This window comes from Athene noctua, chromosome 9 (genome assembly GCF_965140245.1).
Source record: "Athene noctua chromosome 9, bAthNoc1.hap1.1, whole genome shotgun sequence".
Taxonomy (NCBI): domain Eukaryota; kingdom Metazoa; phylum Chordata; class Aves; order Strigiformes; family Strigidae; genus Athene; species Athene noctua.
Genome location: NC_134045.1, coordinates 7441516 through 7454112, shown reverse-complemented (window position 1 = coordinate 7454112; position 12597 = coordinate 7441516). Strand labels below are relative to the sequence as shown.

Here is a 12597-nt window from a genome sequence, read left to right as displayed (position 1 = left end):
CTACTAAGTTAGAAACAGAGAAGGGAGACAATGTCAAAGAAGTTAATAGTGAACAAGCTCAGTATCCACAAAAGAAGGGATGAGCAGATGTGCTAAAGAATAAACACTCCAGCATGGTGCTCACATATTCATATTCTTGTTCTGTTCACAGTAATTACCTTGCTCATGGACTTTCAACAATAACCGGTTAAAGCAAAGGACACAAATTGCTAGATTGCCAGGGAAAGACCTTTATGGCAGCTTTGAAAGCAGGCTAATTTTTTTAAGCTAACACACCAATAAATTCTCCCCAAAGGAAGGGCTAAGAACAAAACTAAGTTCAGAATTCCTCTAACTTGAAGGCACAATGCCCAACACACACAAATTAAAAAAAATAAAAATCAAAAGCCCCAGCAACTTTCTAATTCTTAACAGCTATAATACAACTCAGGATTTGAGCAAAAAGAGCAGCTGTTTCACAAATCTACTTAGATGTTCTTAAAAAACTAATTTTGCTTTAAGTTCAGTCACTTTCAGACTTACACAAAATTTATTTTGTAAAATAAAATTCAGTTAATCTCACTGTAAAGTAATGTTTTTTATATAAACTTACAGTTTTCTCTGCTTCCATATTTTGCTAGCTCTGTATTTTGCTGTTTTCATTTCCTTTATTATCCCATACTGCGGGCTGTAAATTGCACAATATTGCCAAGCAATCAGTTACCTTCTTTTACCCAGTTCAAAGTCAACTGAGATAGGATAGCTTCTCATGATATAATATCATGATAATACCCAACACTGGTATTATTGGTGTTTTCAAAGTGGCTACACTATGCTTGTACTGAGGCATTTGATCACACATACAGAGGTATTTTATAGTCCTTAGACCAGTTACTTAGTTTAACTGATAAATACAAACCTTTGCTTTAATTTTATAAGCTTACCCTGGCATATTTTAACAAGTCCGGTTATGATTATGACAATAAGAGCAGTAACTTTAGCATAAGTAAATATATCCTGCACCCGTGTTCCCCATTTAACATAGGCACAATTTATAAATGTTAGAAGACCTAGGAGAAAAAAAGAAAAAAGAAAAATGAAAAGACTATTTGAACAATATTCAGTTTCATTTATTTTTCAAACATTTTAAATTATAATCTAAATATGCACTTACCTGATACTAATACTTAGGTTAAACTAAGCAAAATATACTGGTACTGAAAACACACTGATTTAAACAAAACAGTAGGAAACAGATGTTCTAAGCACACTATTTCAAAAGATGGAAGGAAAAACTTCCCCTTCTCTGATTTCATGCCCATTTTCCTAACATTACCCGTTATCAACTGCACTCTGCAACTATCCTGAGACTAAAGAAACCATTATATGAAATAATTCATTACAATGTATCAATATTGTTCTGATAAATAAAAGACTACCTAGAAATTCCTTTAGGCAAACATATTAAAACAATATTTGAAAAGGGGTTTTTTCCTTCCTTGTTAGGCTGAGGACGAACTCTACATCCACGGAGTATTTGCAATAGTGAATATGGTCACAGGCGATTCAGTACTCTTTTCCGGCTGTATTAAACTGTATTACTAAATGAGGCTAGAACAGGCCTGACCAAATAACATATGCTTTACAGCTAATGCAACATTAATCGAGATTTTTAAGAACTGGTGGTAAGTAATTAATATCCTGAGTATAATTCTCCCTCTATCCCAAAATAAACTAGTGTTAGATCTATTGAACAAGATTGTAATGGAACTTGAACTAAGACTTTCAGATTTCACAAATATTTTAGTAACAGTGGTTGACTAAACTGACTCATGTGATCAACTTCTGCAACAAGCACTTTTCAAGCTATTGTTTAAATACACTGTTCTCATGGCTCTCAACATTCTGCTTTTGCATTTATTACCTTTTGCTCAAGTGGAGAGACAGACAACCTCTGCCTGAACTCAGATGCCAACTACTGAATAGGATTCAGCATCTTCAGTATTCTTTACTGAACAAAATACTAATTCAATGCATGATTTTCTTATACAGATTATCATTACATTATTGATTCCAACCAAGAAGCTTAAGCATTTGCCCCAAATTTCTTTTTTTTTCTCTAGCTAGTAAAAAAGTGGTTATATTCTACTGTACTTTTTATCGCCAAACTCTTTTCTTCCACTATGTATTTTAAATATGGATATAAATAAAAATTAAATGTAACTGTTTAGGGAGTAAGTAGTAGCAAATCAAAATTAAATTAAAAGATGTGATAAATTATTTCCCATAATCCAAGAAAAATGTGATACTACTAAGATAAAAATGCACTTATCACAGTTACCAAATAGAAAAGTAATAATTTTAAAAGATAACAAAAGAAAGGTAATGATCTCAAAAGCACGGCATGATTATACCAGGCAGTCTGGCCAAGTGGAATAGCTGAACAAGACTCCACTGAGCTTGGCAAGATGAGGGGAGAAAAATAGTTGTATCAAATTTCAAAAGTCAGGACTGAGGCAGCTCCCAAACAGCCCGCAGGAAAAAAACAACTCTGCTTGGTCTCTGCTCTTCAGTATTAATGATCAGTATTATCTATCGAGTATTTGCTCCCAGGGTTTATTTTGGTCATTTTTTATTTTTATCTTTAGCAATTTTCATTGGGAGTAATTATTAACTCCCTATTTTAGTGAGTTAGGGCTTGGTCTCTACTTCAGATGAAATGCTACTCTGTCTCTGCTATCTTATAAAAAAAAAAAAAAAAAAAGAAAAATAATCAAGAAGCTGAATAAGCCACATCCCCTCCCTTTTTCTTTTACTAAAATTATTCTCTCATGTTTTCTTCAAGTTAATTATCGTTTAGCTAAAGTTCCTGAGAACTGACAAGTTTAGTTCTTTAGCACCAGATGCCACCCCCATTGCAAAAATTAATATGTTGCATAAAATGAAAAAGTAATGCTGTATAACACTAAGACTGATCTGACACTAGATTACTAAATTTAAAAAAAAAAAAAAAAAAGAACAAGAAACCCACACATTCTTACATATAAGCTGTACCTAACCAATGTTCAGACTTCCACCCCCAGCAACTTCATTAATAAAGTAATTCATTGTATCCAGAGCTAAGGATTTGACACACATCATCAGCCTTGCCAGGCCAGGGATAAGTGTAGGCTTTAACAGGAACAGCTAAATGAAGCTATAGAGCAGGGGTGAGAGTCTCGGCACTGACACCTAGAGCTGGGCAGAAAAGCATTTAAACCATAAAACGGACCGTTAAAAGTAAGTTGTTCCACCTCTATGAGAGTGATTGTGCTGTCACATGTCTCCACTAAAGAAAAAGTTGCTATTATAAATTCCCTTCTTAGCAGCAAGTGTAGAGGACATCACATTATCCTGCCACATCTACTATCTAAGCATTTTAATTGAATCACTTTGTCTTAATTTCTTGCTTTTTGATAAACTGCTTTTTGTAAAGGCTAACTCCCCTCAGGTGTGAGATACCTTAAATGGAAGAGCAGATTCCTCCACATTCCTGAATCTGTGCCAGGATACCTTGGGAAGTATTTGTCTAAGGAACATGAACATGGCATTACAGGTCCTTCATTTCTTTCCCGAGGTTGTCACAACAAAATGTGGACACACTATTTGAAGGGAGGAGGGAGATAGAGGGAACGGAACTAAGGCAGCTGACAGATTTTTTGGAAGAAGTTTGTGATTATTCTTCCCATTACTTGGACCTGGACCAGCATGAGTGCTTTCCCAACAGTAACAAATTAACTTATAAAAATGGAAGGGGAAGACATAATGTTCACAACTAGTTATAGAGGTCAAATATTTGAGCACACACTACTGTTCTCTCTGGCCTTCCCCTCTCCTAGTTCTACACAGACAACTGAAATAAGGAACACTAGAGCTATTTCAACAGACTACCTGTTGCCTCAAAAAGGAACCAGCTATGAGCAGCACATCTCCCTGTAGCATACTGTTGGCAGTAAAAAAGCCCAAATTCTGTATTAGCTTTATGTCAATAGGGATGGCAGGCTCCACGGCACATGGTGACTGATAGTACATGATGAATGATTGCCATACACGCCTTCTGAAATACATTCTTCACCATTTACTGGAAATGTACAATACATATATAAACACTTAATAGGAATTACCTAAAATTAAATAAGAAACACAGAGTACAATCATACAGTTTCATTCTCTTGATCCAGCAGAAGAGTCCTGATTTGAAACATGTGGACAGTTGTTCCTCTATACTAACAAAGCTGGTTATCTGATTACAAACATTTCAACGTTTCACGTGCACACAAAATTTCTGCTTTCCAAAATGACTTTACAACAGGTACTATTGTACTGATGTTACAGCTAATCATGAGCATAAAGGATAATCTTGAATGATCTTTTGAAAACCTACCAGCATAATTACTTAAGCACATCTACACTGAGAAGCTATTGTAAAATAAATTACACCAGAATTTATAGCGTAAGAGCTATTCTGAAACAAGTCTTCAGCCACACCAAAAGTACCTTGAGGTTTGATTTAATATACCCCTCCGAGGAGAACAAATTTATTCCTCTGTTTTTGCCATGCAAGTAAACCTGGACAAGTTAAATACCTTGTTCTGCTTCTGAATAAGAAAGTGGTAATTCACAGACTGAATAACTGCAAGTTATTCATGAGCTGGAAATTATTCTTTTCCCCAGTGTAACTCAAACCATTGCAGATTCAGTATGCAAGAACTATGGGACCTGGTAGGATTTGTTTTAATAAAACTTAACCCTGGATAAAAAATTACTATAGTAAATTTTAAGAAATACTTACATTCACAAGCAGCTGCTATGAGACGGCAAGCCAAATATGGAGGATCACAAGAAGGGAAGAAAGGTTGAACTATGTAGTTTGCAAAAGTGATGGCAATAATTGCCTGACTAGTTGGCTCAACAATTAGGAGTGAAGTCCACAAACGAATAAAAGCAATGAAGCTCCCAAAAGACTCCAAGATATATGCATAGCTGGCTCCTGACTTCGTAATAGTGGTTCCAAGTTCAGCATAGCAGAGAGCTCCAAAGACTGAAAAAATTCCTCCGATTGCCCAAATTATTAGAGACAATCCATAGGATTTGCTGTAGATGAGAACTCCTTTGGGAGAGACAAAGATACCTGAACCAATCATGTTGCCTACTATAAGGCTTATCCCATTTATCAAAGATATTTCTTTCTTCAGTTGCATTGTATTTTGGTTTCCATCCTGCATTTCACAGCTGTCACTTGGATCTGTCCTGTCTGATTTATTGACAGGGCTGTATTCAGCCAGTGAACTATGCGACTTCATACAATCTGTCCTTTCTCCCATTGTAGAAACACTGTGAATTCACCACGACTCCAAATCACTATCAAAACAAAATACAGACAGCCGAAATCATTATAAAAAAAATTTTACCCCAGGGCTTTCTTGCCCAATCTTCTTTCCACCTTCTTATGCTATGATTTACAAATGTAAATTAAGAAATTCCCTTTTCTGCTTCATACCTTTTCTTACACAAAGGTAAATTCATTTAAAATAAACAGAAAAACCAACACACACGAGGCAAGAGAAAAAGTCTAATATAACATAAGCTGAGAAAGGAACTTCTACCTTTAAGGGAAGAAAAAAAAAAAACAACAACCAAACAATCAAAACCACAGGAAGAACAGAATTAAGGGATTCCAACATTTAAAGGCAAGAACAGATAGAAGCAAGTCAGGTGACATAGTAAAATGCTGGGGTTTCAACCCCAAGCCCCAAATTAAGGTTGACATATGGGTGATTCCCACAGCCCTTCACAAAGGGGGGTGAGTTTGCCTTTAGGCTTCCCTCCAGAGTGGTGCCGGCCTGGCAGGGAGAGCCATTGGGTAAAGGAGCCCCGGGTGTCTGCATTAAGTAAGCAAGGGTCAGGTGTCCCACTGAGGGATAAAAGCTGGGACCACCTGCAGGCAGGGGCAGTGCCTGTGCCTGTCTGTGAGGTGGATGCCCTGTGTGGAGTTTCCTGTTGGGGAAGAACCTCCTGCCTCCCTGGGTCTGGGCTCCAGTCATGTCTGGCTTTTGTAAATGTGGGCTGTGTAGAGATTCAGGATGTGGCTTCCTTGGTCTTATGTGTTTGGCTTGTTGACTCAGTTGTCTCCCATCCCTTCTATGGGAGACTGCATTTCGCCATTTATTCCACCCATTGTTGGTCATGCAGTGTCGTTGTTGGGGTCAGTGGGATTGATGTCTATTATGTATAATCTGACTTGTTTGTACCCCCAGTGCTCACCCATGTACTGACCCTTTGTATCAAATACAATTTGGTTATTGGTTTATCTTTATGCTGGCTGTGTCCCTTTATGCTAGGCCTGATAATTGGCAAAACACATAAAAAAGCAAGCACTGTGTAAAACCAAGCTGGAAGTTCTAAACATGAACACAGATTTACTGCAGTACTAAAAAAATCAAATTATTGTACTTAAACATGTAAGTTACGAGTGACCGAATAATAGGGTTGCACATGTTACTCATGCAGTGTGGGCTCTTGCTAAGGGCAATACAGAGACACTCTAGAATCCCCTTGTTCCAACTCTTGACTTTTAACTGATACTGTAATTCACTCCCTCCCCAAAACCCTTCCCACTTCCCACTGCCTCATTTCTTGGAGTTATCTAGAGATGAGTGCAGGCTGTACGTGAAGAAAACCCACTGTAGTTTCAATCCAAGTTCCTCCATTGGCAACTGTATCTAACAGTACCTAAGAACACAGAAATTAAATAAAACTTTTTCCTCTGCTCCAGAATTGACCATCTGGAGAAGAGCCACCTTCTTCTCAAGTCTCCAGGAAAGTCTCCCATAGGCATGTTACTCCTAATAACATTTGTTAGCACGACAATAGACTGACAATTAGCAGTAATTATGAATAAGGCCCATTTTATAGAAGTTCAAGTAGGAAATAATCTATTCAAGGAACAGCCTTGTATGGAAAACAGCTTAAATTGCAAATGTACCTTTGATTACTAAGTTATCAGATGCATAAAGCATAGGCCAGAATTACCAGAATGCACTACCATTCATTTGCCCTGTCCCTCATTAAACCCTCTGTGTATACTTCAGCTATGTACTACAGAAATTAAAAAGTCTGGGTCAATTAGAATAAAGCAACAGACCTAGAAGGGGGTGTGTGTGTGTGTGTGTGTATGCATGCTTTTTTGGGATAACACTAATTTTACAAAAGGTTTTGTTATTCCAACAATAAACTTGTCAACTAAGAGGACAAAACCCCTGAATATGGGGATTTTGAAAGGTCAATATGCAATCACCCAAACTACATATCTATGCATCTAGTAACATACGAATAGACAAGGTTTTGCTCATGTAGTTAGAGGAACACCTTTCTGGAAAGAAAACTGCATAATTATACTCTTCCTTTATAAAACCAACACCTGTATACTACAGTACAGAAAATCTGACTTGATATCCCTGAACTTGAATAATTTTAAAGATGTGAAAATGATAAAGATTATTTTCAATCTATAAAGTAACCACTGAAATGGAGTACAAACCATTTACTGAAATGCATTACATCATTCATCTCCAAATCATGAATCTTCTAGATTTTTCCACATTAAAATACAGACTGTATTCTTTTAAATAATGCTAAATGAGATCCTCAGTCTGGTTAATCAGATGCCTTCTGATTTATTTTCCCCTCAATATTTCAAAGAAACAATTTAAAGATGGTTAATTACTAAATATATATTTTATCATTTATACAGGAGTCAGCATCTTCTCTAGTGTCATATATATACATCACAAGCCATCAAATTTCACATTTTTAATTAGATTAAAAGTGTTCAATCTTCCAGAAATTAACCTCTGCTACTTCTGGACTTTAAAACGTAAAGTATTATAAAACAAGGCATCTCCAACAAAATTAAACTAAATAGGAGGGAGTGATCCACACAGTTTCTACAGATGAGTGCGCCCAAAACTGCATAGGAAAACCAAAGCAAATTTATCTCACCAGTTGTTACCAGTTCTCCTTAATATTTACTCTTTCACCTATCTTGTGCCAAATTCTTTTGCAACCATATACTGGCTGATTTTCTATTATTGGTGTAGTAGACCTGTGGCCTATGAGCTTGTAAGGTTACTTGGTTTACTTTACAAGTGAAAGTTCAGTTACTACTGTGTAAGTGAATATTTATTATTATAATAATTGCAAACATAATCCAATCATCAGAAAGCGTGTGTAAAACAGCAGGACAAAAAAGAATCAAAGCAGATGTCTTCATGACGTATTTGACGTAAGTGGATTTAAAGAACACTTGTGACCTGTAAAACTAACATTCAACTCCAAATTGAGTCCTTTCATTTCTATTTTGACGTGGACAGGACACTAGTTGCAAATGTATTTCAGAAGGAAAATCACCCTGAACAAATGTCAGTGGAAGAAATAAGAACGCTACAGCTATTATTATGACATCTGACTGCCAGTTTTAAAATACGTCATGTCCATTCTGAGCCCTTCCAGCTAAAGGATAAAACCGAGTAATATGTTAAGAATTGACTCATGGATGTAAAACAACGTTTTGGTGATAACTACACTGTTTTATGAGTTCTTACTCCATATATCCTAATCATCATTCCCATTTCTTCCTGGAACACCTTTCAAAGTACAACTTGTTTGGAAGCATAAACATTACTTTGAACACTCTGGCACTTTCATGATTTGATTTGATTCAAATCAATTGAATCATTCAAATCAAATCTGATGTGTTCACACATTGGCAGTTTGCACTAAGAGTCACTATGATCTACCTCATGGTCTGAGGTTCAGAGGTACATTTAATTACCTGTAACTACAGACCCTGTCACTGTTCAAATGCCCCACCTCAATTAGCAGCACATGACTGCAGTTCTATACAATTCTGTTACTGATGACCTTGACTGTTTCTCGCCCTACTCTACTCTACCCAGTAAAGAACAATCACAATATCTCTCAACCTAGCTTGTTTTGTCCCCCAATACTCTCTCTTCCTCTCTGAGTCAGCTTTTGTTATTCCCAAATTCAGGTATTTGCTGACAACTAGAATTTGCATGAAGATATATGAAACAGCTCACTCAAGATTAGGCATTTCATTCTCTTCTCTAACCTTGTTTTATACCCTTAAAGCCTTCAAGGCAGGAGTTGTTTATTTGCCTGAGTCGCATGCCTTATTACACCACCTCTATGACAGAAATAAAACTATCGGCAGGTTTTTTTCTACAAGCACTTCACTTAATCTTAACTGGAACTAAACTCAGCAGCTTTCACCAACTGAAAAAAAAAACTACAAAGAGGGAGAGCAGAGACTAGAGAAAACTGAAGCTATGTCAAGATTGGCAATATAGAGAAAAAAACACATAATTAAAAACCATGATTCTGTCACAAGACCATTACTTCTGTGGGAACAGAAGACAGGCTTGGAAGAGAAGAACCAGAGATGAATAGTATATATTTTCTAACATATAACAGTCCTGTAATACTTCAGCTAAAAACACTGTTAGAACCATCTCTAATGCTGCCAAAATCTTGCCACAGGTCTGCTATGGCTAATGCAAGCTTACGCCTTCACACAAGCTTAACACATGGATTTCCTCATCGCTCACCCTTGTGCAATGCAAGTCTTAAACTCCTTTTTTTGCTGATCGTTGCAGCTGTGAGGAATCTTTTTGCTGATATGTGTAAGATTTTTTTACTGCAATGACACTGCCATTGATGTAGAAAGCTTTGATAGGAAACCAGGACAGAGTGACCTGAAACTAGGATTACTTCATTGTCTCACCAAAAATATATATTCTGATAAGGCCTACCACAGTTCAGTCATGTACCAAAGGAGCTAACGAAGTTTAACATGCAGTTAGCAGAGTACTAACACCACATTGCAGAGTGGCCCTCCTTTAAGATAAGGGAAAGAGGAACTACCCGCCAAGATCCCCTCTCTCCCACTGAGCAGGACAGCAGCTGACCTGTCATTTGTTCAACTTGGGGTGACCCTGCAAGCGGGTTAATAACCAATATGAAATACCAAACTGCTAAAAGCTCACTATGTTTTACTAGTGTTCTTGCCTCTGTCTTCTGCGGTTCTCTTGAGTGCGTGAAACAGCTCTTGTTGTAACATAGCTTTACATATATACTTTGACTATTCACATACACAAGCTGTAAACCTATTTCTGAACACAATCATTGGCCCTCCGGGTAAGAGTCAAGATTGCCCTACACAGGCAAACAGCACAAAAGTCTTCAGGGAGTTAAGCACCAACAGAGCAAAGGTTGTAAGTCCCAGAAATGCCTATTCCTCACAATGTACAGATTTAAGTGGGAAAGGCTTAGAGTTTGTCTAGTATGTGTTTTTTCTTGTTTCTGGTGAGAGAAGAATCACTTCCCTGCCATACATACAGTTAGCAGACAGGAAGCCCTTGCAACAAAAGCAATTCCCAATGTAAAGATATAATCTGTCCAACTAAGTCTTTTGTGCTCACACAGACAAACACACCATCCTTTAGCACTATAAAACACAACATAAGCCTTTGATTAAATAGAACTGGCTGTAATATCCATTTTTAAAAAAAGGAGAAGGTGTGTTTATCATGTAAAAAAGTATGAAAGAGAAGTTACTATGTCAATTATTCATTTGATAGTGTATCAGTGATGGCAGTCCTGTCTATACACACCTGTGACACAACTGCACGAGAGAGATGTTCAGCAAATACAGATTCTATCTACATGTTTAGACAAATTCTGATAAGATTATGACCATTAAATGAGGGAAAGATCTATAAGGTTATGACCATTAAATGAGGGAAAGATCTATAAGGTTATGACCATTAAATGAGGGAAAGATCTATGATAATCTCACAAACAGATACTCAGTTACGATGTCTCAAACTTTTCAAGATTTCCTTAAGTACCAATCCTAGATATATCCACCTCAGTAATACTAACACAGATTTTAACCAAGTCACTTTAAAGTTAGGGCACTGTGCTAGCAAGTAGAAAATAACATGCCACTATATCCTTCACACTTCTAATTTATATCTCCAAGGGAAAAAATAGAAGCAAGTTCACAACAAGGGACTTTGTGGTAGACAGTCTTGATTTAGACAGAAGTAAGGTTGGGAGTGCATGAAAGAAGCTGCAATGAGAGGAACATCTGGTGACATTTATACAGTGAGACCTAGATAAAGACAGAAGGGGCAGTAATAGAGTTTGTTAAAATAATTTATTATAATTTTTTAGGCTAGGGCACAAAAGTGGAAATCTCTCAAAATGGAGGAAAGTAATGTCAGAAGGCACATGCTTACCTACAAATCTGTACTCAGGTACTCTTTAGCCATAACTTACAGTCACACCTCATCAGATTGCATTTAATACGTCACTTAAAACCACACAAATAATCAAAATCACTACCAAATGCTAGTAAACAAAAACGTGCTCGACTGAGGGTATTACTAAACCCACGTCGGGTCCCTGTGACAGAGTAGTTATAATTACACGCACCCACCACTGAAAACCGTGCCGTTATAACCCGACCTGAGCACCAACCCTCATACTAGCCTGCTGTCAAACTAAATTAAACACATGGCTTCAGAGAACCACCCTCAAATCTGGATGTGCAGGACATGACGGGCTGTCGCCGACGGGAACGGCGTGAGGAGACCGGCCCGAGGGGTCACGGCGTCGCGCCGCAGCAGGGAGGATCTGGGGTCATTTCGCCCCTCGGTGGCCGCTTCTCCCTCCCCAAGCGGTGGCTACCCTGTTCTCCTTATAAAATAAGCGAGGTTCAGACATATTTCACGCCTCTCGGACAGCCCGACAGGGAAGCGGCTGCCCGGCGCCTCAGCCCTGAGGCGCCTCTGCTCTGGAGCGCGGGGCAGCCGCTTCCCTCCCGGGGCTGTCAGGGCTGAGGCACCCTTTAAAAAAACCCAACCAACCACTCGGCATCTGTCGCACTGCCACCCGCACACCTGCAGCCGGCCCGGGTGGCCGAGGCCGCTAGCCCCGGATGCTGAAGGGGCGGCGAGGGCGCGAGGAAGCGCCGGAAACCTCCGCGCACAGAGCAAGCTGCGCCGCCGGCAGCCCTGCGCCGAGCCGGGCTGCTGGTCGCCCCCGCTGCCTCCCCCCCCGGGGTGGGAGGGAGCCCGCGCCTCGCCGCGGTGCCGGTCCCCAGGGCTCCCGCGGGTCCTCCCCGCCGGCCATGGCGGCACAACCGCCCGCATTACCTCCGCTCCTGCCGGCCGCGCCGTTCCGTGTCCTGAGGATGCTCGCTCGTTGACACGTGATTGGCGGCTGCGCCCCGCTCCGCCCCCGGCCCCGGGCCCGGGCCCGCCGCCGCCTCCCCCTCCCCTAGTCCAGCCTCCCGCCTCGGGAATACGTTGCAGGGCGTGGCCTCCCACCGGCCCGCAGGGTTTACCTCAGCGCCGCCGCGCCCTGAGGGTGGGGAGGGCGGCAGGCTCTCGCCTCCGCGCAGAATGGGTGATCGGGACCCATCCTTCCCCTTTTCTTCAGGCACAAGATGGAGAAGAGACTTAGCGCTGACGGTACGAAAACGGTGCCTTT

General features: G+C 39.5%; 1 protein-coding gene across 1 annotated transcript in view; it reads right to left on the bottom strand.

Annotated features, from left to right (window-relative positions):
* The window catches only part of SLC7A6 (solute carrier family 7 member 6), a 33228-nt gene extending 20885 nt beyond the window's left edge, over window positions 1–12343 (bottom strand). The window contains exons 1-3 of the mRNA XM_074912848.1: window positions 12261–12343; window positions 4811–5379; window positions 924–1049 (exon numbers count right to left, since the gene is read on the bottom strand). Coding sequence (XP_074768949.1) covers window positions 924–1049; window positions 4811–5342 — 658 coding nt within the window. The 5' untranslated portion in view covers window positions 5343–5379; window positions 12261–12343. The remainder of the gene's footprint in view (window positions 1–923; window positions 1050–4810; window positions 5380–12260) is intronic.
* Window positions 12344–12597: the final 254 nt, after the last annotated feature.